At 32.0% G+C, this 26,009-nt stretch overlaps 3 protein-coding genes across 7 annotated transcripts; all 3 read left to right on the forward strand.

Annotated features, from left to right (window-relative positions):
* Window positions 1-520: 520 nt before the first annotated feature.
* LOC109805553 (obscurin-like protein) lies at window positions 521-7,888 on the forward strand. Of its 4 annotated transcripts, XM_083064943.1 has the most exons (8): window positions 521-2,241; window positions 2,323-2,461; window positions 2,608-2,785; window positions 2,876-3,121; window positions 3,368-3,671; window positions 4,188-4,237; window positions 7,248-7,460; window positions 7,599-7,888. In XM_083064943.1, exons 1-5 carry the CDS (start codon window positions 642-644, stop codon window positions 3,644-3,646), a joined length of 2,442 nt encoding a protein of 813 aa, XP_082921069.1. In that variant the 5' UTR covers window positions 521-641; the 3' UTR covers window positions 3,647-3,671; window positions 4,188-4,237; window positions 7,248-7,460; window positions 7,599-7,888. The 4 variants fall into 4 exon arrangements, with proteins under 4 accessions (XP_082921069.1, XP_082921067.1, XP_082921068.1 ...); XM_083064941.1 differs by having other exon boundaries at window positions 7,248-7,888; XM_083064942.1 differs by having other exon boundaries at window positions 3,368-3,655; window positions 7,248-7,888.
* A 4,356-nt stretch (window positions 7,889-12,244) lies between these two features.
* Window positions 12,245-16,026, forward strand: CEL3 (cellulase 3). Its single transcript, XM_020368889.3, has 6 exons — window positions 12,245-12,487; window positions 13,713-14,216; window positions 14,607-14,756; window positions 14,871-14,982; window positions 15,107-15,270; window positions 15,486-16,026. The coding sequence occupies exons 1-6, from the start codon at window positions 12,293-12,295 to the stop codon at window positions 15,810-15,812; spliced, it is 1,452 nt and encodes a 483-aa protein (XP_020224478.1). The 5' UTR covers window positions 12,245-12,292; the 3' UTR covers window positions 15,813-16,026.
* A 4,431-nt stretch (window positions 16,027-20,457) lies between these two features.
* Window positions 20,458-22,621, forward strand: LOC109805419 (SNARE-like superfamily protein). Of its 2 annotated transcripts, XM_020367481.3 has the most exons (3): window positions 20,458-20,623; window positions 20,876-20,909; window positions 21,176-22,621. In XM_020367481.3, exon 3 carries the CDS (start codon window positions 21,482-21,484, stop codon window positions 22,316-22,318), a length of 837 nt encoding a protein of 278 aa, XP_020223070.1. In that variant the 5' UTR covers window positions 20,458-20,623; window positions 20,876-20,909; window positions 21,176-21,481; the 3' UTR covers window positions 22,319-22,621. The 2 variants fall into 2 exon arrangements, with proteins under 2 accessions (XP_020223070.1, XP_020223071.1); XM_020367482.3 differs by lacking the exon at window positions 20,876-20,909.
* The last annotated feature ends 3,388 nt before the right edge of the window (window positions 22,622-26,009 follow it).

Raw genomic sequence — 26,009 nt, forward strand, 5'->3', positions numbered from 1 at the left:
GAAGTACAAAATAAATGCCCAATAAAGTTTCTGGTTCACAGGTGCAACATGTACACACGCAAGGAGGAAAAAATCTTAAATCGGTGAAAATAAAATTGATGAGAAGAATCAGAACATTACACAAGGAGGAAAGAACCCTAAATCGATGAAAATAAAATTGATGAGAAGAATCAGAACATTTATGAATTAGGTGAGGAGAAAGGGAACATTGAAGTTTCATGAGGACAAATGAGGAAAATCAAATATCCACTTACCAAAATCAATTTCCTGAAAACGTAGAAGCAATCTTCATCGCGCTTCAGCCAAAATTGATTTTCGTTGATGGAATCGTGTGAAAAAGAAACATCCAAACATGCTTTCACATAGATGAATTGCATTTGCGGAAAGAAATACCAACGCGGATCTAAACACGCACTTAGTATATGTTTGGAAATCCGTTGAAAACTGATTAAACGGATTTTTTCACTTTCCGATGAAAAAAAAAAAAAAAAACTAAAGCAAGTGATCATTAAACACAGTGGTTTGAGTCAGTAAGGAATTAATTGGTGGAGTTTAGTTTTCCACGGAACTTGCATTCTGTTTGGTCTCCTTCAACCTTCACACACTGACACTCATAATTATCCTGCACATCCAAATTCACCATGTCAAGCCAACCCCAGACACCGTTCCTCGAGCAATGGCTCACCACCAGGTCCGGCAGCACCACCGCCGCCAAAGCCACCGCCAAAACCACCGCTCGAGCCATAATTCAAGCGTGGACCGCACTCCGAGACTCCCTCCAATCCCCCATTCCCCAACCCCTCCCACTCCACCACCTCCAAACCCTCGTCAATTCCCAATCCTCGCTCCACGTCGCACAACCCCAAGCCTCGCTCCTCCTTCACCTTCTCCAATCCAAATCCATTTCTCCCACCTCCCTCCCTCTTCTCTCCACACTCCTCTACACTTGGCTTCGAAAATCCGCTAACCCTACTTCAACCATAATCGATTCCGCTCTCCAAACTCTCTCCGATTCTCATCTCGATTCCTTTTCCCCCGAGGTCCTTCTCCTCTTGGGCGCCATTTCCTTCGCGCCTTCTGCTTCTCACAATACCAAGACGCGCTGTTTGGACATGATGGCCAGAATTTTGGCGCCGGAGAAGGGTAAATTGCGCGCAGAACCGCGTGTTCTCGCCGGAATTGGTTATGCCCTGTCCTCCTCCGTGGATGCTTCTTGTGTTGAGATTTTGGATTCGTTGTTTCGAATTTGGGGGAAGGGAGAGGGATGTGTTGCTCATGGACTCATGGTTCTTTATCTCTTTGATTGGGTTGTTTCCAATTTGATTGGTTTTGGGTGTTTGGACAAAATGCGTGTTTTGGTGCTAGAATGTTTTGGGAGTGTTAAGGAGCATTATGCTTCCTTTGCTGTTTTCATGGCTGCGGTTGGGGTGTTGCGAGCTTTGGAGAGACGGGGCGTGGGGTCGGATTTTACGAGGGTGAGGGAGTGTGTTGTTGGTAGGATTGAGGGTTTGGTTAGTGGTTTGGTTTCGAGGGTGTCGCGGTTTGGTTATAATGACAATGATGAGGGCGATTCTGCTGAAGAAGATAGGCTTTTGCTTCGGTGTGTGGCGTTGGGATTGGCAAGGACTGTGGCGATTTCGGGGCATTCGGCTTTGTTTGTTTCTCTTGCTTTGGCGTTGTTGAGTGAGATATTTCCTTTGCCGCGATTGTATCGGTCGGTGTTTGAGAGGTCGCGTGGTTTGGGTGGAGTGGATGTTAAGGAGATCAGGGAGCATCTGGATGGTGTCCTGTTCAAGGATGCAGGAGCTGTGACGGCGGTGTTGTGCAGTCAGTATGTTGTAGCTGATGAGGAGAATAAGAATGTGGTGGAGAATCTTGTGTGGGAATACTCTCGGGATGTCTACTTTGGACATAGGCAAGCGGCTGTGATGCTTAAGGGTGAAAAAGTTGAGCTGCTTGAGGGTTTGGAGAAAGTTGCGGAATCTGCTTTTCTTATGGTTGTGGTATTCGCGTTGGCAGTGACAAAACACAAGCTGAACTCCAATTTTGCTCAAGAAATACAGATGGATGTCTCGTTGAAGATACTAGTTTCGTTTTCTTGTGTTGAGTATTTTCGCCATGTCCGCCTGCCGGAGTATATGGAGACCATTCGCAAGGTGGTTGCTGGTGTTAAGAATGAGGATGCTTGTACTTCTTTTGTGAACTCCATGCCCTCTTATGCTGACCTGACAAATGGCCCAGGTGTGATTTATGTGGTTGCATTTTAATGAGAGTTGCTCATTTTTTTATTTTGCATTTTATAAGATTCCACTTGTCTTCTAGACCAGAAAACCAATTACTTATGGTCCAAGGATGAAGTGCAAACTGCTCGCATTTTGTTTTACCTACGAGTCATTCCAACTTTCGTTGAATGTTTGCCCAGCCTTGTGTTCAGAAACATGGTAGTTCCAACTATGTTCTTGTATCCTATATAAGTACATGTTTGATTTTGCACAAAATGTTCTCTCTATAGCATTTTATTGATGATCTATTTTGAACACAAGATAAGCTAATCCAAACATGTTTTCAATAATATTTTGGAGTCCTTGGTTGATCTATCATGCACAGAAAATTTCTTCCTTATTTAAATGAAACTAGATATATGGAGCACCCAAATGGAAAAGTAGCTCGAGCCTCTCATTCTGTGTTTGTTGGATTCATGACTATGGGAAAGGATTCTGAAAAGAACGATGAAGTTTCATTGAAGGAGCAACTTGTTTTCCATTATGTGCAAAGATCCTTATTGGTACTTAATTCTGCTAACAGCCTCAACCTTAAGTTTCTGAGACTGATGATTTTGAATGCATTTTTATGTTACTGTGTAATATGAATATAGGGATATCCTGGCATTACTCCTTTTGAGGGTATGGCTTCTGGGGTTGTAGGAATTGTACAACATCTTCCTGCTGGAAGCCCTGCCATTTTTTATTGCATTCACAGTCTTGTTGAAAAAGCCAATCAGCTCTGTTCTGAAGTCTTCACTTATGAGGCTGATGCATGGAAGAAGTGGCAAGGAGAGCCAGAACCGAGCAAGAAATTAATGGACTTGCTTTTACGCTTAGTGTTCCTCGTTGATATACAAGTGAGTTGTAATTAATTATGAATAAATGCTTTATTTGTACTATTTTTTTTTGTCGCATCATATAAAGTAAAGCAATAAAGACCTTTGGAAACCCAAAGATGATGCCTTTAAGTTGTGCAGCCAGTTAAAAAGTAGTCCATATAATGTATAAGTGCTTAAAGTTAATGTTTGAAAATTGTATCATTCCATCGGCATTAAATGTTGTCTTTAATCTTGACTATGCAAGCCTCTTTTACTACTTTTTAGGTCTTGCCCGACTTGATGAAACTGTTGGCACAGCTGATCACTAAGTTACCACAAGATGCACAGAACATTGTTTTGAATGAGTTATATTCACAAGTGGCAGATTCTGATGATGTTGTTCGTAAACCCACACTGGTTTCGTGGCTTCAGTCATTAGCTTACCTTTGCACTAAGGCTACAAATCAAAATGCAGTCAATCGAAAAAGTGAAAGTGAAGATAACCGGACTTTGGCCAGTATTGCAGACCCATTAAACAGTGGAAGAACAACTGCACGACTATAAGAGATTCAGGTCTCTCTTTTGTGGGGTACTACTCCATGTTTTCAACCTTATGTTCTCTCTAAATAAATTCTATAGTTATGTTAGATCGTACTAATGGATCTTGTTACTGCATGGCATATATTTTGAGCCATTTGTTCACTTCACTTGCGGCAATAGTGTTTTCTCATCCAGCATGACATTCTTTTGTGATTGTGCCAATCAGTTTGTTTCAAAAGTTTCAAAGTTATCTTAGGCAGTGTTTGGAAAAGGTAATTTGAGGGGGAGGGGGGGGGGAGTAATTTTTTAAGAGAATTTAAAATAATTGATCCACAAATAACTTGTTTGAATGATTGGGTCATTACTTTTAAAAATTCTATAATATTTTTGTAGGGTAATAATAAAATTGAAATCCACCTAAATAGGTGGAATTATAGAAACCCACTTGTTTCTCTATCCATATTTCATTTTATGCATTACGTAGGGAGGGTTTTATCAGCCTAAACAGCTGTTTATCCTTAACATTCGTACCTTCCCAATCATGATGTCTAGTCACCTTTTGCAGAACTTGCTGGCAACAACTAATCTTGCTCACCAGAAGAGTTCCGGATTCAGGTCCATTTCAATTTTCCACTTGATTTCCTTTTTCTATTCATGTTCCTGATTCAATCTAACAATTTTTATTCTTTCCGATTCAAATTTGCTTGAATTAAGTTTGGGACCTTCTGGTTTGGTGTCCTGATTTTTCTGTGATTTCAATGACATACAGTTGCTTTATGTTCTTCAAAGTGTTAAGTTTGTGATTGTTTGAACTTTAATAGATACAATAAACAACAGGATGAAAACAATGAGATGTGATATAGGATAATAGTTGTACCTGGCTGTTTTTATTTTATGCCCTTCAATTTTTGTAGTGCCCCAGAACCAGATGTTTGTTTGATCAGTCATTGGGCTTTTCAGAAGGAACTGGGTATAGGTGAGAAAGGGACACTTCTAATCAATATTTTATTGGAAAAAATCTACTATTGGTCCCTAATCCCCTAATGTTTTTATTGCAAATTTGGTCCTCATAGTTTTCAAAAATTAAGAAATGTTGGTTTACCTAGTCAACTAAAATTAAACAGAAAATGCTGACAACTCTGTAAATGATACTGCTAGACAGTTAGTTATGTAGGAAAATATTAGTATTAAAATTAAAAAAATATTTTAATAGATTATAAATTTTAGTTGAAATAAAAAGAAAGTTAACATATTTGTAGTAAAAAGTAATGTTCTTCTTTACATGGAAGCCAACATGGCTAAGTAATTGCTTGTAGTGTCATTTACAGATACACAATTGACAATTCTTGAAAGCGGAGAGGAGTGGCCGATTCTAAAAGTCAGATAATGGGATTGCAGATAGATGACCACTATTCTAATATTATATTTATATATAATAAATAATTAATAATAGGGGATGTTTAAGAAACTTCTTAATATAAGAAAACAAAAACTATTGATAATTACCATTAGATTAAAATAGATAGCTCAAGTTAAAAGCCTATGAACAAAACTATCACATACCGCTATCAATATTATCATAGTTATTTGTATTATAAGTGTCATCACAACTAATCGTCGTCATCACTATTGCCAATGCCGCCACCACTGTCGGTGGCGGTAACAGCAACAGTAATGGTGGTGTTGGCCGAGGCGGCAGTGGTGACAATGATGGTGGTGACAATTGTGACTGTGATATTTGTGATGACGATTATGATAAACACAACTATGATGGTGGTAGTACATAGTAGTTTTGTTTATAGCCTTTTTAATTTGAACTGTTTATTTTAATCTAATGATTATTATCAATAGTTCTTATTTCTTATATTAAAAATTTTCTTATTTGAAACATCCCCATTAATAATATATATAAAACAGAAAATAACTCATAATTCATGCATTAGTCATTTTCAATAATAAAAGTTCATAGTACTCAAATGAAACATAACATAAAAAGTCAAGGAAACAAAGTTCTTAAAGCTTAAATCATCTATAGCTTAATCTGCTACCCTATGTCATGAAACTTTGTTATTTATATGATTTGATTTAGATTAACGTTTGGAGAAAATGAGAGCTTTTTATAACTCCCATATACCAGGTCTGAATAAATGACCGGTTTCAAATACGAGGGAATCTGTTGTTTTAAGAAGCTTGTGCAATCAATAAAAAAATGTTTGTTAGGCCACTTATCACAGTAGCACAAGTTTTTTTCTTATTTATTTTTGGTTTTTAACTTTTGCACCTTGCCAGGATTATTGACAACAAATTTTAGTATGATTTGTTTAATTATTATTTTAATTTTTTTGTGGTACACAACGAGTTGAAAGGCGGAACTGTTACCAGTTGATTGCCCTGTTACTTGGTTATATATTTTGGGTTAGTAAAGACAGAGTGCTTTCTGGGATATTTTGCTTCCAGATGCAAATCTGCAAATAATTTTCTTGATCATGTTATATTGTTATTTGAATCATTATTGATAAATGATAAGGGTGTGAACTTGGTTCATGGATGTTAGAGTAATACTCAGTTTGGTATGTCTAGCGGTTAGTATAACTGTCATAGCTGTTTAATAGTTAGAGTATCTAGGAATTTGAGTATGATTCCTAACAATAAATAAAGCAGAACCTGTATGGTTAGTTAGTTCATTCAGTTAACAGTTCAGAATAGAAAGCTTTCTGATTCTCTCTCCAACCTTTCTTCATTTTCTCTTAATTTCTATATATCTTTTGCACTGATTCATGATTTGTAACATTGGGCTAGAATGTGCTTGGGATTCTTGTTTAGTGTTGAGAGTAAACATGCTAAATGGGGGGATTCATGTAATTTGCTCAATGATATAATTTTTGATGGCTGGTCTTGCAACTGTTTCTCTTGTTTAGCATTTCTATACTCTATACATGAATTAGAGCCTGTGATCTTGCATCTTTTGGGTTCTTTAGAAAATGATAAGTTATTTTAGTGATAACGGCCAGTTTGCAAGTGAGTAATGCATAATGTAAGGATTCTGAAGGAATTATATTGCTTGGTTTAGAGCATCTTAAATTTGGGATTCAATGCTGTTATAGTCATTTTTGCTTGTTATAGCCATGAAGGATGTGATTTATTCAATAGTTTGGTTGAGTAAATGGAAATATGCTTTGCTTCTTTGCTGATTCATTTTGAAAGTTTAATTGGAAATTATGAATAATATGCTGAAAATATATCCATCACAGGTTTGGTTAAGTGAATGAGACATGTGTGGTCTCCCTTGAGTTCTCAGTACTTATATTTCTTTATTCAAATAATAAATGATTCTCTGTTTACCAACTCCCATCTTGGTTTTTGACATTTAAATATGACCTGAAGTATGACTGGATGATGGTGTCATGTATTGGTAATTTGATATTTTAAAAGGATTACAATTCTTATATTTAAGAAATACGAATAAACTATTCCTAAACCTGGGATAGTTCCAAATTAGCTAAGATTGTCACCAATAGTGAAGTATTTACACATAAGTGGTTGTTAAAAATTAAAATGTAAAGTGAGCAATCATTTAAAATGAATTTAAGATACCAAAGCCTTTCTTATGTCTTTTTTTATGCAGATATCTGTAGCGATTAAGATTTTGTATGCTACTGATGCAAAGGAACCAGCATTATATGAAGTAACCAATCAGCCATGAGGCTTGAGCTACTTAGACTAATCAGGAAATCCTGGGCTTCATATAATGCTTCGAGTAGCTCCTGTGAAGCCTGATTGGTTACTTCGAAAACTGAAGGACGATTATTCCCAAAAGCCTTCCGTGACCACGATACCGGTAATCCTTCTCCATGCTTATTCCATAAAGTGCCATTAAATCACATGGTTTTAGCTGCAGTGTTCTTGTTTACTTCTTGTAAGCCTGCCTGGATGGATAATCAGAGGATATTTTGGCTGATCTTTCTAATAAATACAGCTCATCTCACAGTCCACTTCCACCTTTCAAGAAGAGTTTTTCAATGAACGTTGCTTTAAAAAGGATGTTGTGCAGCGATTGTATTTAGTATGTATTGGTGCGTCTGTTGTATAAATTAGCTCATGCCCTCTGAATACTCTTGTGATATGTGAAATAAGTCTGATTCAAATGTAAAGTCTGTCCCATATCCTGTATTGTGCATCAGTGTATCTAGAGTAACGTTAGGATGTTGACAATATTTGTACAAAATTTTATTATAGTTTGAAATTCATATAGGAGTAGTTTTTTAATGTGGTATAGTTCATATAGTATTTGTACATAATTGATGATGATTAGTCGATCATTGAACATTCACTAATGCCAGCAAAGGTGTATAGATTAATTACCCTATCAGATATGATGTTCAGAGTCAGCTTCAGTTGCGGATGTTTAAAGTTTATTTATATTAAAATGGGTGATTTTACAATTGAGCTCTATTGTTGCAACTTTTGCATGGCCCAAACTTCATTATCTAATGAGTTTTGTAAATGAAGAAAAATCGTTTACTTTATTCAAACAAGAATTTTTCAAATGAATAAAATTCAACCAAAGCAATTGATTCGCTTTTTTCTAGGACGAGCAAGCCTTTTTTCATTCCAATCGTCTATCATCGTGGACTTAAACCCAAGTGATGCTGATATCACAAGCATAATATAACAAGATAAACCAATTCTTACTAATGGGCCAAAAAGTCAACTCTTATTTCATTATAGTAGTCTCATTTGTTAAGAGAGCATTACCCACCCTATCCCACGATCGTTAAACCATTGTATGTTTATCACATTACGCATTATCTCACCTTACAGAAGTAAGAATATCAACACACTCTTTAATTCAAGTGTTAAAATGCCTCTTCAGTAGAGCTTTGGAACAAGATTATAGCATAGAGACATAATTGAAGGAGATTAATCCCTAAACCTTAACCATTGTGATTTGGCTACCCTCTTATACAAATATATTGAAATACTTGTTTGATAGTTCATGTTTGGATCAACACATCAGAAGGAATGAATTATTCGTGACTATCTCTTAATAATATACTTGAACTCGCAATACCTTACTTAAGTGTTGCACTTTGTCACAATACCCAACAGTATCAAACTTATACTACAAAATTTCTTTCCACATCTATCGAAGAACTTCATTTATGTATAAACTTTTTTGAAGATAATTATAGTGTCGCGGGTATTTTTAGTGAACTAATAAGTCGCTTTTCAATAAAACATTTCTTTACAACATTATTGCCATGATTCACTTATTTTTAGGGTTATGTTATGTGAAGAGCTAAAGTGTTAGCGTAGAACAGTGGAGAAAGCAACCTCAAAAGCCTTTTTTTATGCAATGCAATCTCCCTCTTTGCCCAGATGCATGGTACATTCGGATCTCACATATTCAGCCGTCAATACACACTTTTTGTTTTTCTTAGTAAGGAGACATAATTTTCACAATATTCATGCATCGGTACTAAAATTTGTCTTGTAAATGAACAAAATACACGTTTTACTTAATTTTCCCAAAATTATTGTTTTTCTTTCTCTTCTGTGCTTGGAAACTTTTACATGAAATGGTAGCAAAACTTTTTCAAATACCCACGTTCTAACACCCTCTTTATTATTGTTTGAAATTTATTTCAAAATCATAAATTTTCTAAATTTCACTTTTCATTTAATGAGTCTTTTGATTTGGTAGTAAGACCTACAAATTAAAATTTGAACTAATAGTAGATAAAATATTATTAAAATTAATATTTTTCAACTTTAGTTAGTAGACTAGATACTCTACTTTAGTCTGTCATGGACAGATAAATTGTTATGTAGTTGTTTAAGTATGACCAATGATTTTGTGTTCAAACCTTGATATACAATTTTTAAATATTTAGATCAAGTGAGAATTTTCTTATCCATTAACTAACTTAAGCATGATTACCTTTAGATACACATGATATAGAAAATAATGTTTTAATTTATCGGTATACATTATAATAATAACAAAAAAATTCAAACCTTATACTTTGTGCATACTGCTCACTAATTTTTAAGTCTTTCATAAGTTAAATTTTTTTTCTTCTAAATTTTAACTCGTCTCTATTTGAAACTAATCATTTTCCTTTTATTTATTTGATGTATGTTTATCAATCGCTTTTAACTTAGAGAACTTTATTTATGCATTCTTTGATTGATGTATGTACATTGACTGACTGAAGTATGTACATTGCTTTACATCTAATTTGACTAGAAGGTTTACTTAACAATTTTTTGCGGAGATTTGAAGGGTTGTTTTTATTTTAAATATGTAGAGACACCATTATAGCAAAAGCAAGAAAGAATATATATATATATATATATATAAAAGAATGTTTATCGAAATTAAAACATTAGTTGTTGAAATGAAAGTTAAATGTTATATCATCAAAATATGCAAAAAGAAACTGGAAATATGGTATGGGTTTCCCTTTTATATCAATTAACTTCGTTTATATTACAAACTAATTTTTGATCTTTTGGGACCGGAATTACCACTCAAAACTTATTTCTCTGAGTAGTATGATTAATTACGAATAGTTTGAGTAATATGCATGCAATATTCTTTGCAAACACAACATAATTTTTAAACTACATACTTATTAGTGTGAGATGGTTCATCCCATATGGCAAGGTTTGCTTTAATTTTGATTGCATGTCCCACAAAGTTTTATATTAAGCTATTTCACGAAAATTGAACTAAATAACTTTAAATCGTGGAAAGAGGAGATTCAAAGTCTTGGTCCAAAAGGATAAGAAGCAAAGCGTAACATTTGAAAGCAAAAACACAAAAAAGCAAGAAATTAGATATGTGATTATGCTAATTAATCCCTTTAGGATCCACAAATTACAATTCGGCGCCGTTTGCTTAGCGCAATTCGAGGCCCATTTTGGTGTAACCCTGAAAATGGCACCATTCACGCCTCTTCTTTTCATGACATTTTTGACAAAAAGAGAATAACAAAAACCCTATGAGGAATATTGGGGACTTTGATCTTTTAATTTCTTGGATTGGGTCAACTTTTACAAACTGTTTCCCTAAAACTGGTTTTAGGGGCTCCAAGTTTAGCCATTTGAGGACACATGCATGCGTTTGTTATGGTGGAGCATGAGTTAATCACATGAGGAACATAATGAGAGGATTAGGTCATGTGTGCTTTGAAACTTTGAAACTAATGGACCTACAATGTCATGTGGTCCTCTCATGTTTAAGATGTGATATAATTGTTTCTTGAACTTTGTATTTTCTTTCAAAAGTCATGCAAATTGTTTTTGGCAAGTGGTATTTTACTATAACCATTGTGATTAACAATGAACATTACATTTTTTTAATAAAAATGTTTTATTTATCACCATTAAAGCAAAATTTAACAAAATATTTTACATATAGATAAACTATTTTGTGAAAATTAAAATTTATCGATTAAGTGTACAACTCTTATTTAGGAAAATATTGTTTGGTACAAAAAAAATTTATCAAGGAATGTAATTGGATAAGAATGTTGAAGGGAGATAATTACATAAAATCATTTTTTTTAACATATACATATTTGATTACATATTAGGGTTGAATTCTAGTGCTTACCCAAAAAATTAATTAAGACAAGCATAAAACTCAACATATATAATTACTTTTTCATTCTTTATTGTGCTCACTTACGTAAGAATTCATAGGTAATGTCAATGTAAATGAAAAAAAATTGTAAATACAATAAAAAATCTTTCTATAAATGATCATTAACGACAATAAAGTCAGAATCTAAGATCTTGTGTATATTATATAAGAAGAGTGTTAACGCACTCTCTTTATAATTTTTTTTTTTATTGATCAAAAGTTATTAAAATCATAAAATTTGTGAGTTTTGCATTTTATTTAATGAATTTTTCTCTTAATTTAACCTATGATTCTTTAACGTGTGTGATTTTCAACCAATATTTGAAAAAGTGTACCAAGGGTGTTAGAGGAATGTTTCTACATTCCTAATTATCTAAATTCCTGTGTAAGCGACCTAGTGGTTAGTGGTCATTAACAATATTGTTCAAGTTAAAGGTAAGAAAGAGAAACTAAATTTAATCAAACATATTACATAACGTCGTATTCTTAAACATTCCCGTTTCACTATTTTGTGCATCTATAACATTATAACAAACAAATCACGTGAGAGCAAAAATAAACAGCTGTTTCTCTTTGTTTCAACAACCAAAAGGAAGAAACAACACGAAGAGGGAAATAATAATTAACGTGGAAAGATCTAAATGTACAAGATAATTTTCAGCCAAAATTTTGATATCGTAACTTTAAGAACAAAAAGATTGATGACCCAATAACCCCAATAAAGCAAGACAAAATTGGTGAGAATATAGGAATAGTTAGAAAACCGTTTTAAACTGTCATATAGTAAACGTTGCAATAATTCTTGCATCTTACTTGCCCTTTTAAAATTCCCATGCAAAGAATTTTCAAATTCCCAATCTATAAAACAGTGTATTAATTAACTATTATGTCTCATTGAAAAGCCTTGATTTACGCCAAGTGATTGATTCTCCTAATCCTAAGCTTATTATAAAAAGGGAAGCATATAACTCAATTGCTCCAACCAACAAGTCATAAACAAATTCCAAGCAAAAGTGAGCATGGGAAATTCCTTGTTCTCATTGTTCCTTCTCACACTCTTGTTGGTGGGAAATGTCCAATGCAACCCAAACTACAGAGAAGCATTGGCTAAATCCTTGCTGTTTTTCCAAGGGCAGAGGTCAGGAAGGCTTCCTTCTGATCAACAACTCAAATGGAGATCCAATTCTGCCCTTTTTGATGGTCGCCAAGCCAATGTGACAATCTCTTTTTTTCATTTTATTTTCTTGCACTTACTTCTTTTAACTCCAAGAATGCTAGAAACACTTTGATATATTTGAACAAAATTTGTTAAAAATCATAAATTTTGATAATTTTGTTATTATGTTAGAAATGAGACTAGTTAAATAAGATTTTAAACTTATGAATATGTTAAGAAAGCATTTGAATCTTATATGTCTAGCATAATTTGTTACTACTTACAGGTTTCAGTATAAGGGTATCTCCTAATTGATTTAAAACTGTTTTGCTATGCTTTGATATGCTAGTTTGTTGAGTCTACTTTATCACTGTCACTGTATGGTTCAAAGTCAAATATTTTATGGGAGTAAATTTTGATTGACATGAATTTGTTTCTCACGTGACTTTATACTGCTGTAACATAACAAGGTAATAAAATAATGATTTTTCTTTTGAAATACTATTATAGTGTGAAAGCGATTTGAATATAAGAATTTGGACAAATTATCTAAAACTCCATGTACGTATACATAATAATTGTGTTTAGTTCAATGCATATTTTAGACAAATAATTGTTTATTTTTAACTACTTTTTTCTTTTTTGACATTTTTTTTAAAGTAAAATTTTTTTCTTTAGAAAAGTTGCACCAATCACGCTCTAAGTCAACCACTTTAATGATGCGGAATATTGAGTATTCACTCCTTAGTTCTTTAATTGGAAAACAAACAATCATTCCTTCACTCAAGTAGTCTATTTCAGTTTTTCAAGTTTTAAGTTCTTATCTTTTTCTTTCTTTTAAAAAAATTCTTATCTAACTGTTTAAGCAATAGTGAAAAGCAAGTCATAAAAACTTATTATACATTTAAAAACTTAGTCCTATAATATATAAAATTAGACTTAAATATATTTTTAATTAAATTTATTTTTAGTCTCTTAAATTTAAAATTGATTTTTTTAGTTTTTATAATTTTAAAAAAATCTTGTTTTAGTCTTGTACTCAAATTTTGTTAAAAAATCTGTTAAATATTAATTTATCTACTAATATCCCTATTGGTGTCCTAATTAGTGAAGACATCATATTAAATCTAGATAATTCTACGTAATTGTCTCAATCTGCCACTTTCAAATATGTTATCAGTGTCTCTACTGTCCTAATTAGTAAAGACATCGCATTAAATTGAAATAATAGTAGATAAAATTATTGATGTGGAATTGAAGAGGGAAGTGTGTTTGTTTGGCAGGTGGATTTGAGTGGAGGTTACTATGACGCAGGAGACAACGTGAAATTCAACTTTCCAATGGCCTTCACGACGACGATGCTGTCATGGGCCACAATTGAATATGGAAAGAAAATGGGCCCCCAAATGAAAGAGGCAAGGGCTTCAATTCGTTGGGCCACAGACTACCTCCTAAAGTGTGCGACATCGACACCTGGCAGGCTCTATGTTGGGGTTGGAGACCCAAATGTGGATCACAAATGTTGGGAGAGGCCCGAGGACATGGACACTGTCAGAACTGTTTATTGGGTCTCTCCCAAAAATCCTGGCTCTGATGTGGCTGCTGAAACTGCTGCTGCACTTGCTGCTGCATCTATTGTTTTCAGAAAGCTTGACCCTTCTTACTCTAAGCTCTTGTTGAGGACTGCACAACAGGTTTACCACTTTGCTCTCCAGTACCAGGCCTCTTATAGTGACTCACTTGGATCTGCCGTTTGCCCTTTTTATTGCTCATATTCTGGTTTCAAGGTATAACCGTTTTCTAGTTCCAAGTCTCAACCAATCACAAGTTACTATATTCATATGATGCTTAAGATACTTATTCTACAATTCAACAAGTTTGTTTATCTTACATTATAGTTTGTGATAGTGATTAGATTACAGTAAACTTTACACTGTCATAGCATAGCTAATTTTCTTAATTTATACACAATGATATAGTAAAAATATCTTTCATTTTCAACTGATCATAAATTATGATCCACGACTTTTAAAATGGTTATTATATATATAAAAAAATTCAATTATTTGTGATTGGATGACATTATAAAAAGAATAATATTATTAGTACATAGACTATATATTTGAAAAATAATGTGTTGTCTTAATATGCTCTTTTTTTTTTTTTTTTAATTTCAGGATGAGCTATTGTGGGGTGCTGCATGGCTTTTCAGAGCAACAAATGCTGTTTACTATTATAATTTGGTGAAGTCCTTGGGAGCGGATGATCAACCAGATATCTTCAGTTGGGACAACAAATATGCTGGTGCACATGTCCTTCTCTCCAGGGTATACCATATTGTTCACGTGCCAACATTGAAAAATATGAAGAGCCAACTTGTTTGCATGATGTTTATCTGACTGATCATTGGGCTTGTTATTATTTTTTAACTGTTACTGCAGAGAGCATTGGTGAATGGTGATAAGAATTTTGATCAATACAAGGAAGAAGCTGAGAACTTTATGTGCAAGATCCTGCCCAACTCTCCCTCTTCAAGTACACAATATACACAAGGTAAAGGCAACATCACACCACTAGAAGTAATGTTACACTTACACAATTGGGTCAATCTAAGTCATGCGTTATTTAATATATAAGAAAATTCAAAAATGCAATTCTCAAGTACTTCTGTGGGCAGGGGGACTCATGTACAAGCTTCCTGAAAGCAACCTCCAGTATGTGACATCTATAACATTCTTGCTTACAACCTATTCAAAGTATATGTCAGCTACAAAGCACACGTTTAACTGCGGCGGTGTCCTTGTCACTCCAAATACCTTAAGAAGCATTGCAAAAAGACAGGTAAGTCTCATATTTATAGCCTGTTTTGGATACAAACTTAGAAGAATTTATAAGTGTTTCTCTACAAAAATAAAATAAAATTATAAGAGCTTTCTTCAGTAGAAAAACACCTATAACTTGTATCCAAAGAGGTTTTTCCTTAAACCTTTGTAATTCAATATTCACTTTTCTTTTGCCTATTCCATTGTTTGACAAAATTTGTGGTAAAATTTCAGGTAGACTACATATTAGGTGAAAACCCATTAAGAATGTCCTACATGGTAGGCTATGGTCCATACTTTCCCAAGAGAGTTCACCACAGAGGGTCTTCCCTGCCTTCAATTGCAGCTCATCCACAAACTATAGGTTGTGATGGAGGTTTCCAACCATTTTTCCACTCAATGAATCCCAATCCTAACATATTGGTTGGAGCCGTAGTTGGAGGTCCAAACCAAAATGATGGATTTCCAGATGACCGCAGTGATTACAGTCATTCTGAGCCTGCAACCTACATCAACGGTGCTATTGTTGGACCTTTGGCATACTTTGCTGGTACCCGCTAAATGTTTGTTTGACTTAAATTGGAAGGTTAAGTAGGGCTTGGTTATCAAGTGTAGATGTTATCTTATCTGCACCCAACAAAGGGAGGTCTACCAACCCAAAAAACAGATGGAGTAGACTTTGAAGTTAGTGGTGTTCATTTCTAGCCCTTTCACACAAAAATGTAACTTGTACTACTCATTATCCAATCCAATATATTTACTGTGCTTTACACAATATCTTGCTGCATCACAACACCTAAAAGATTTATGTCATCTCATACAACATCTGCATATCTTATTCTGGATTGCTTGTTCCAGAATATTGTGGGGACAGTGATGGTTTCTCATGGTTGTGTCTTGTTACTTTAGGCTCACGATAGACAATGAGTATGTGAGCAAAATGTCACTTGAAGTTTTAGTTTGCACATTGGTGAACCAAAAAAATGATTGATGGGAGCAAGGCTTTCATCACTAATGAGATAATTGTTTTGGCAAACATAAGCTAAAATCCATGGTTATGTAGGTGTTATTGCAAAGTGACGTTGCAATACACGTGAGACTTTTTGAGATGGGTTCGAGTTGTAGCTTTTTAAAGTTTGTGATTATCATTTTGAGGTCCCATAAATATACTAGGTAACATGGAAGAAATACATTTGTTTTACTGGGTCGTGAGAGGAGTGAATGTATAGAGATTAGAGACTATAAGAAGGATTTGCAAGTCACAGTGACTAAGACAAAAACTATAAACACATTTTCTAAAATAGTTATTCTGGATCAATATTGTTCTGAATAGGGTGTTCCAGAAAGGGGAAGAAAATCCCTTAAAAAGCTTCAACGAGCTTTCCCACGCTACTTGGGCTTCAAATTTTAGTATTGCTAAAGTTTCTTCCGTTGGCCAAAGTGGAAAAAAGAAGAAGACAGAAATAAAGAAAAATAGAGATAGAAAGTGTAAATAATATATTATAAAAACATGTTTAATGACTATGCATTATTAGTGTAAATTTTTATCACTATTAATTTACTAATTAAATATCATTATTTATATGATTTTAAAAAAAATTATTGTATAAGTCAACAAACTTATTATATATTATCGATGTATAATTTTTCATTCTCTTATTAAGCATAAAAATGCTTAATGACATTAATTTTGAATAAAATATAAAAGTTATGATAAAAAAAAAAAAGTAAAAATTTTATTTAAAGTTTTTATCTCACTATAATTGGATCGAATTGAAAAAAGTTTTTATTTAATTCAGACTTAAAATATAAAGATTATGAGACTAAAAATATAATTAGCGAATAGAATAATAAATATATAAATATTTTTTTATGAACCAAACAAGTAAATGGTCTAGGGGCTTTACTGTGAAATGTGGTCTTATGGGTATTTGTTGAAATACCATAATTTGTTGAACCATAATCGCATTTAAGGATTTGCATTTGCAATCAACATAATAAGAAATTTATGGGGTGGCAAAAAGATGACCAATGTGAAATTTCTCAAGAAAAAAACTTGTTCTTGCAATTGGGATTCATTCACGCATTTGATTGCTAAGGTAGAAACTATTATCAATATAATTGTATATATTTTTTAAATAATTTTGATTATTGCACAGTCAAAAATATTATTACAAAATTAATATGATTTCTAAAATATTGTAGTAATTTTGGCTATGCAATAATTTTGGTTGTGTCAAATCAAAGATCAATTGTAACTAAGTACTTGATCCATCACTTAACTATTCTCACTTTACATTAAAAGCCAAGGATCATGTTCCTATGCTAAACACTATTAAAATACCATAAACAACAAAATATAAGTCCTTAATCATTCTCAAAATGGCATTTGACGAGGTTCACTTAGCACCAAACCCATAAAAAGACAACATTGCTCTATAGAGGTTTTATGTTCTACGTGACCATGCTCACACCCAGCGAAATAACCACATAGAGTCTAGGAGATCTTGCACCTAGCGTAGTCAGTACCATGTTTAAGGGCACATCAGTTTTACAAACATCATCCAATTACATCAATCTCCATTTTGCTCTATAATTTGCAGTTTCCTACAAGAACTTAAGGGTTTCTCATTCACATCAAAACCATCAAATTCATCATAGAGATCACAATTCATATCAATAGGAACAATAAGGAAGCATACATATAACATATAAATAACTATCCCATCAAACATAATCAAACAAAGAAGGTTTCCAAAGTTCCCCTACAAAGCAACAAAGAACACATACAATATCATCGGAGGAAATCCTACTACCCAACATTTAACCCACACTTCAAAATGAGATAACTCAATTTCTCCTACCTCGATTAGCACTAGATGAAAGACAAAGATCTCCAAAATGGCCTCTTACAACCTCTACGTTCTCCTCGTGAGCTTCTAACATAAGAGAGAAAAGAAAGATGAAAGAAGCATAAAAATTATTAAAAAAAATATAGCTGTAACCTTTCTTAAAACTTTCTAATCTACACCTAACTCACTTGATTTACTAAACTAACCCAAGTTAACAGACACATCCTTTCCTTTAATTAATTAAAATAAAATATTAAAAATAATATAATCCAAAATTAACTCTTATTTAATCTAATTATTTTCACAAAATCCATGATACTTTTTATAAAATACATTTAATTAATTAAAAATTTCTTTTTATTATTTTTAGAAAACTTAAAGTGTTACCCTTTGTGTCTCTCTACTTTTTAAAATAAAAATAAAAATAAAACATAATAGGTGATTTATTGAAAAAAGAGTGAAAATTTTACATGAAAAGTTAATTATCAAGTAGAGAACATAAAAAAAAACTAAATAAAAAAAGGAATAAATAAGACAAATATTTTTCTTTTATGAAATATACCTATTTTTCGCTTTTTGATTTTTGAATTTTTTTTGCTTAACTTTTGGTCATTGCAATTTTTTTAGTCCTTATTATGACTTTTTTCATTATTTTGAATGACGTGTTAAACATCAAGTAGCTTAAACTCACTTGAAATGGTGTCCAAGTGTTTGACACATTATCAAAAATAATGAAAAGAAACTCACGGTAGGGACTAGGGACTAAAATAAAGGTTAAATTATACTTTTGGTCTCTTTATTTATTTTTAAGATTCAATTTGATCCTACTATTTTTAAATGGTTTGATTTGGTCCTCTATTTTTTTTTTAAATGTTCAATGTTATTTTTCATTTAGATTGTCATTAATGACGTTAATTAAATTAGATGGAATAACAATATTGAATGTTGTTTGAAAATCAATGGATCAAATTACATCATTTAAAAATAGTGGGCCCAAATTGAACATTTCATAAATAGAGGAATTGAATTGAACAAAAAATTATCTACAATTTTTTGACTAGATAAATTTAAATTTTATTTTAACTATTTAATAATCTCTTTTGTTAGATATCTCCTTCATTTTTTGATCATTTCTTTTTAATTTCAAATATTCAATTTGTTGTCATTTATGATCTTATTAAGGCAAGTAAAAGAAAATTCAAATTTATTTAAACAAAAAAATGTTACATAAATTTTTATTCATTTTGATCTATTATTTTCAAAATGTTCAATTTGGTTCTACTATTTTTAAATTGTTTAATTTGATCCTCCAATTTTTAAAAAAATATTTAATGTCATCTTTTCATCTAATTGCATTAATACCGTTAATCTCAATTTGGATTGAAAGACATCATTAAATATTATTTACAAAATTAAATAATCAAATTGAATATTTTAAAAATAATGAAACTAAATTGAGCCCTAATAATAAATAAAAAGACTAAAAATATAATTTAGACAAAAATAATTTCTAGTATTATCTTAAATATAAGACCATTTTTACTTTTCTTTCTTGGCCCTTTTTGTATGACTATCTTCTAATTGTCAGTTGCATTGATTTTATATTTTCTAAAATGTGTTTATTTAATTAATGATTCTTTTAAACAAAAGACAATAATTACTTAAAATTAATTAGATAAAAACTCCCACTCTTATTAAAATTGAAAAAAAAATATAAATATTTCTATTTTAAACATTAATTAATTAGATAAAAATGATTAAGTTAAAAGAGAAAATATTATTTTAAGAGATGTTAATGATAATTTTTGAAAAATAATTTAAATTATTAAAAAATTTAATATTTTCAACTAAATTAACTAAATTTATTAAAGGGTGTAATTTAGTTTAAAAAATTATAATTAAAGATCTAGTATTTTACCGGGACCAAAAGGTAAGAAAAAAAAATTAGGAATTAAAAGAAAAAATATGTATATTTCAAAAATCAGAACAATAACTAAGCTAAAAAATGATTATGAGAAAAAAAAATAGTTTAAAGTATAATATATCTTTTAGAAGATGATATTCCTTTTTCAGAAGATGGTATAGAATTTATTAACAATGACTTAAAGTTTTTTAAAGTTACTTAGAATTTCACTAACTAATAAATACTCAAAAATATTAGATTTTGATTTTTAAAAAAATGGAAAATACACTTTAAAATTAATTATTAACTAAAAATAATTAAAATTATGGCCAGATACATTAAAATAAGACAATTTATAAAATAGTTAAATTATGGAAAGCCAGAAAAATAAAGAAATAGCAATATCATTCATTGCCAGCTACCAATATATAAACTTGAAGGTAAAACCAAAAGCAGAAAACATGACATGTTAGATTTACACATTACACGGTTTGTGCCCGTGGCATTTTCGTCCTTCCTTCCTTCCCTCTATGTTCTTTCTTCCTTCTTTCTTCTCTCACTTCATCTTTTGAATCAATGTCATCCATCCCCAACAACCGCACATGCATCACCATCAGGTATGTTCTTTTGATGCTTCCACTCTTGCAAATTCAGAATCCTTAAACACTTTATCCCCCAAAAAAACAAAGATCACTATTTGGGACTAGTGCTACTTCACCTTGATTTATAACCTCATTTTTGGGCAAACAAATGGGGTTGTCATTTTATTTTTATTATTATTTTAAAATTTTCAACTTGCTTGTAGTTTTGGATCTTTGACTTCAGTTGAAGATTCTGAATTGTTTTCTTTTTTTTTAACCTCTTTCCAGATGTTGTTCTGAGTGAATGCTGCTACCCTTTAAGGTACAATACCCTTGTCTGTCTAAGTAGATTTAAAGTTTTTTTTTTTTTTTTTTTTTTGTGATCTGGGGTGATTGTTGTCTTCTTCGGTTCAAAGATTTAATGGGGTTTATCTGAGAATTTAATTGATGGGTTACGTTTTGTTGTTTGGTTTGCATGTTGCTTAGTGTTGTTGCTTTACCACCAGCAGTTATTCTTTGATTAAAAGATTTGTGTTTGTTCATGTAACTAATAATCAGGTGCTGAATTTGTTTTGATATTCCCTACAGGCCCTTGACTTCATAGCTAGAGAAGTTCTTGCACTTTGCTTGATTTTTGTCTCTTTCCTTGAGGAGTTTATCGGATTCTTCCTTTGCCAAATCTTGATTACTTAGGTTCTTCAATTGGGATGAAACATGAAGACTTGGGTTTGATTTTACAATAAAAAGATATTGGTGTTCAGCTAAGTCAAGTTAATGTTTGAGATACAGAAAAAGGGAGAAGCAAAATTGGTGTAACTTTTCTAATTTGTTGGCCTGGTATTGTAGAGAAGTGTGGTTGCAACCTGGTTGGGGGATATTTTTACTGATTTTACGATGGATTCAATTCAAAATAAAGTTTATTACTGTTGTGTTTCCAAGGGTAACAACATTCTGTATGTGTATAGTGGTGGAGACCAAGAAGTTGAGAATGTTGCTGCCTTGTGCTTGGAGAGGTCTCCTCCTTTCCACAGGTGGTATTTTGAGACAGTAGGTAAAAGGACTTATGGGTTTTTTATGGAAGATGGGTATGTTTACTTCACAATTGTTGATCAAGGTCTTGGTAACCTGGTAGTTCTTCGGTTTCTGGAGCATGTTAGAGATGAATTTAGAAAGCTTGCTAAAAAGGGTTCGAGAGGATTTTTGCCAAACATGAATTCGATTCACATTCAGGAAAAACTGGTTCCTGTCATTCGCGGTCTGATCACTTCATTGGAGAGTGTATCGCATGGTAGTAGTAATTGGAGAGATGTAACCTCCTCGTCTTTTCATGTGGACCTATCTCCATCACCAAGTAATTTGAATGGAAAAATTGAAGGTGCTAGTTCAACAAAAGCCCCATTATTGGGAAAATCTAACAAGGCGGAGAAGAAGAAAGTAAAGGATCATGTGATTGCTATGAGAGATGTTGAGTTGGAGGAGCATCGAAAGTCTACAGAAAGAGGAGCAAGGATTGATTCAGGCAATTTGGATAGTGTTAGCCAAGGTGGTGCTGGTGCATCAGTCTCTTTGCAAAAGGATTCGGGTTCAATGAGGATGAGATCAGGCCCTCAAAACATTCGGAAGAAATGGTGGCGCCAAGTACGCATTGTTCTAGCAATTGATGCAGCTGTGTGTATAATACTATTTGTCATCTGGTTAGTAATATGTCATGGTATATCATGCATTCGGTAGATTTCAATCTTCTTGCATGACTCTCAATTTGAATCACTATCATATTGGAACTCGAGATTTTCCATGCATGATCTGATCAACAACAGAAATTGGTTTCTTCAATGGACCATGTAGATGGAAGTTTACATACTGGTCATGTCTATTAGATCTTTAGTGCTATTTGCAGGCACGTGCTTCTTGTCACCGATATATAAGCATTTTACTTTTACAAGTCTACTGTACAGTTTCGTTACTTCTAGACATCTGTACTTGTATATGAATTTTGGGAAGATTTTAAAGGTTCTTGGTTGGCATGTTTCTATAGATTTTTTCTAAATAGATAGATCATTATTTTCTAATATAGATATGCTGATATTCTCAAGTTGTATATGCAGCATAATTATGCCACCAGAATTCTTTTAGGTAAATGTTTTGACCACCTTTTATAGCTTAGATATCTTGCTCATAAAATATAGACTTTTAAGGTATATGTCTAAATAAGTACTAGAATTAGGAGAACCAAAAACCGTAAGTTAGAAGTTAAAGAAAGTACATAGAACATTAATAAAAATAAATCACAGAAATGTAGCCAAGTGAATTTTGAAATAATGTTTGCAAACAAGGAATTGCTCAAGATAGCACGTTCCACATCATTTAGTGGGTTCAACATAAGTTTTGCCTACCAAATTAGTTGATGTAAGTGATAACAATTTGTGTTCTTCAACCAAGTTATCTGATATTTGAATTATAGTTTTGATATGGAATAAACTATGTTGAGAAATAAATATTCACTTTATGTGCACTTATGGTCTTTGGCAAAGATTTAGTCATTATTCCCAAAAATGGATATTTTATACCAATACCATAGTTATTAAAAAAAAAAAAAAGAAACATAAGTTTTACCTATTAGTAAAATAGTATTAAAAAGTATCTAATTAGCATTTCTCTTGTGCAAAAAATATGTGGTAAGAGTTCCTCTTGGTGATCGCTCCTCCATTAAAGGCATATGAAACATGCTTAGTAGTTAACTTGTTGATTATTGAAAACATTTGAACGAGGAGCACGATTTAGAATTTTCATACAACTGTCTTAGGGATCTCTAAAGTTGCAGCATGTTTACTGAGTGAGATTGTGATTGTCTGCATAGGAATTCAGGCTAGTTTGGCAAAGTGAAAAGTAAGTTTGTATTCAATCTTAGAATTTTTGTGGTTGACGCTAATCTCTACATCATGAAGCAAATGAATGAATATGCTATTCATAACCTGGCTGTCAAGGTTAGTACAAGGTCTAAAAGAACTGCATGTAAAGTCCTAAACCAATACTAAAAGCATTGTACGTTTAGTTAAAATGAACCTCAACCCATATAAAAAATGGACTATTAGTCTTTTTCAGTTCATGCGCTTGTATGAGTGATAAACTTGCTTGTGTAGTTGAGAAATTTATGTTTTCACCTTAGCTAAACCTTTCTTGATGATGTTAAACTTGTTGCTTGTGCCATCACCCTTTCGTTCGATTGATTCTTAAAGAGCTTTGCTTGAAACTCTATTGGGATTTTACCATGGAGCAGAAATTTTAACTATAGATCCTATTTGTAGCTTTGGTTTGAAAATTTTCTTTGTTTCTGTTGATCTTTACGTGGTTGTTCTTACCTCTTCTACTCCATAGTAAAATGATTCCATGTGAAATAAAAATAAAAATAAAGGTGCCATCAATTCCAGGGATACCCCATAGATTGGATCAAAATTTACCACATAAAGTTGAACCGATTTATTGAAAAATTTGATTGGTATTGTCCATAGATAGTGTGAATCTTGTCTTGTATGCAAATGGCAGAATCATTAAACAATTTAAGAGTGGATCAAACAATTTACATTAACCATTTATTATTTTTGTTTCATCGGAAGAAAACAATGTGCTGACTTGGTCAAATACGTCAGCAAAACCTCGCTCTTTCATGTGACTGTGTCATTTCTTTTAGCAAGATTACTTGTGAATTTTGAATTACAAGTTAACGTCATTTTTTAGTGTTTTTGATGTTATGTTATGTTATGTCACATTAGAAGGATTCAAAGATTCAGGAACTACATGTGACCAGTCAAAGAATAAATATTATCATGGCATCAATAAAATGAATAGGTTCATAAAAGCTCAAGGGTGGTGTCATATACTAAATTGAGGTGTCCACCTAAAATGTACTCTCTTTTTTTTTTCCTTGTACTTTGTTATGTTTTATTTACATCTCACTATTTAGTATTACTTTATTTTTGTTTCAAATTAATTTAAAAGTGACCCAATTCGTTTTGGTCGAAAACACCCTTAAAAATAATATCAGCAGAATTAGTTATGAAATTGTATGTATGTTGTAGAAAGATAGTTAGAAATTTAAAGGGTTGTAGATATAATGTCTGTGCTGCACAGATTTGATTTTATGCTACATTTATAATATTTTATAATGATAAAGTTTTGGAGAAAAAGAAAAAGTGTAAAACTGATTTGGTTTGAAAAGAATGTGTTCGGCAATAAAATTTTATTGGTTATAAGATCAGAAATGAAATAAAATAAATCAAATAAACACTGAAAGATTTTATTAAACATTTTTTATATGTATAAAATAATCAAAACGATTGTGATGGCCTATAATGATGGTTGGTGCGACATGGTCTTATTATAGTAGGTGAATTGAAATCTTTGAAATCGATATTTTTTTTTCTTTATAAATTTGATGAATTGGACCATATGTAGTATAAAACCGTTTAGATAATTTAATTTATTTGTTGACCGATTCTCTCTGAAGATGAAGTCAAGTCAAATGCAGAAAGAAGTTGGATGGCTGAGTTGATTGCACGAAGAAACAAGGCAATTTTTGAGACACCTGTCACATTTAATAAATTAGGTATCCAATGTTGGTGAAATTTTGTATGGAAAATGTTGTATCCTCCGAAAACGGAAACCGAAAAATTGTCTGAATAATTAAAAAATAATAATTTTTTAATTATTCAGACAATTTTTGGCCTCTGCTTTCGGAGGTTGTAGTAGTACTCATTTTGTATATGTGGTCATCCACAAACAATTCAACTCTTAAACACAGAGACCTGTTAAGTAGGGTTTAGGGTAAATTTTTGAGCATCAATAATGGTACAATGTGAGGGACAAAGAAACACGAGAGATTTATTTATTTTATGAGTAAATTTTAGTAGAGTAATTGTATTCAATAATTCATGTTTTATATAAAAATTTAATTATTTAATTGTTAAATTAAAATTTTTTATATATAGATCAAATTTATAAGTTTTAAAAAAATTTAAAAAATATTTTATACTTCGTTTTATTAATTTAAAATTACGGATACTTTTAAAAATATTTTATACATTAATTTGAATTTATATAATAAAGAATAATGTAATTTTTAATTTTAAAAAAAATTATAGACTTAATATATATATATATATATATATATGTATATATATGAGGAGAGATTTGTTTACTCTAAGGGTAAGTTTACTTAGACTTACTCCGTTTAATAAATCATGTTTTACATCAAATTTTAACAATCCAATCGTTGAAATCTGCAAATTTTAAAAAAAATAAACTATTTAATACTTCATTTCATTAATTCAAATCAATGTATTAAGGACTTTAATTTCAATTATTAGATCGTTAAAATTGGATGTAGAACATGAGTTATTAAACGGAATAAGTTTAAGTAAATTTA

The sequence above is a fragment of the Cajanus cajan genome, chromosome 10 (assembly GCF_000230855.2).
Source record: "Cajanus cajan strain Asha chromosome 10, NIPB_CcT2T_4, whole genome shotgun sequence".
NCBI lineage: Eukaryota > Viridiplantae > Streptophyta > Magnoliopsida > Fabales > Fabaceae > Cajanus > Cajanus cajan.

Bases quoted from the DNA above. Each gene is read 5' to 3' on its own strand.
- LOC109805553 (XM_083064941.1), top strand. From the start codon at position 642: ATGTCAAGCCAACCCCAGACACCGTTCCTCGAGCAATGGCTCACCACC. The intron at 2,242-2,322 runs GTGTGATTTATG...CTTGTCTTCTAG, and splicing joins TGACCTGACAAATGGCCCAG to ACCAGAAAACCAATTACTTA. The intron at 2,462-2,607 runs GTATCCTATATA...TATCATGCACAG, and splicing joins GTAGTTCCAACTATGTTCTT to AAAATTTCTTCCTTATTTAA.
- CEL3 (XM_020368889.3), top strand. From the start codon at position 12,293: ATGGGAAATTCCTTGTTCTCATTGTTCCTTCTCACACTCTTGTTGGTG. The intron at 14,757-14,870 runs GTATACCATATT...CTGTTACTGCAG, and splicing joins CACATGTCCTTCTCTCCAGG to AGAGCATTGGTGAATGGTGA. The intron at 15,271-15,485 runs GTAAGTCTCATA...GTAAAATTTCAG, and splicing joins GAAGCATTGCAAAAAGACAG to GTAGACTACATATTAGGTGA.
- LOC109805419 (XM_020367481.3), top strand. From the start codon at position 21,482: ATGGATTCAATTCAAAATAAAGTTTATTACTGTTGTGTTTCCAAGGGT.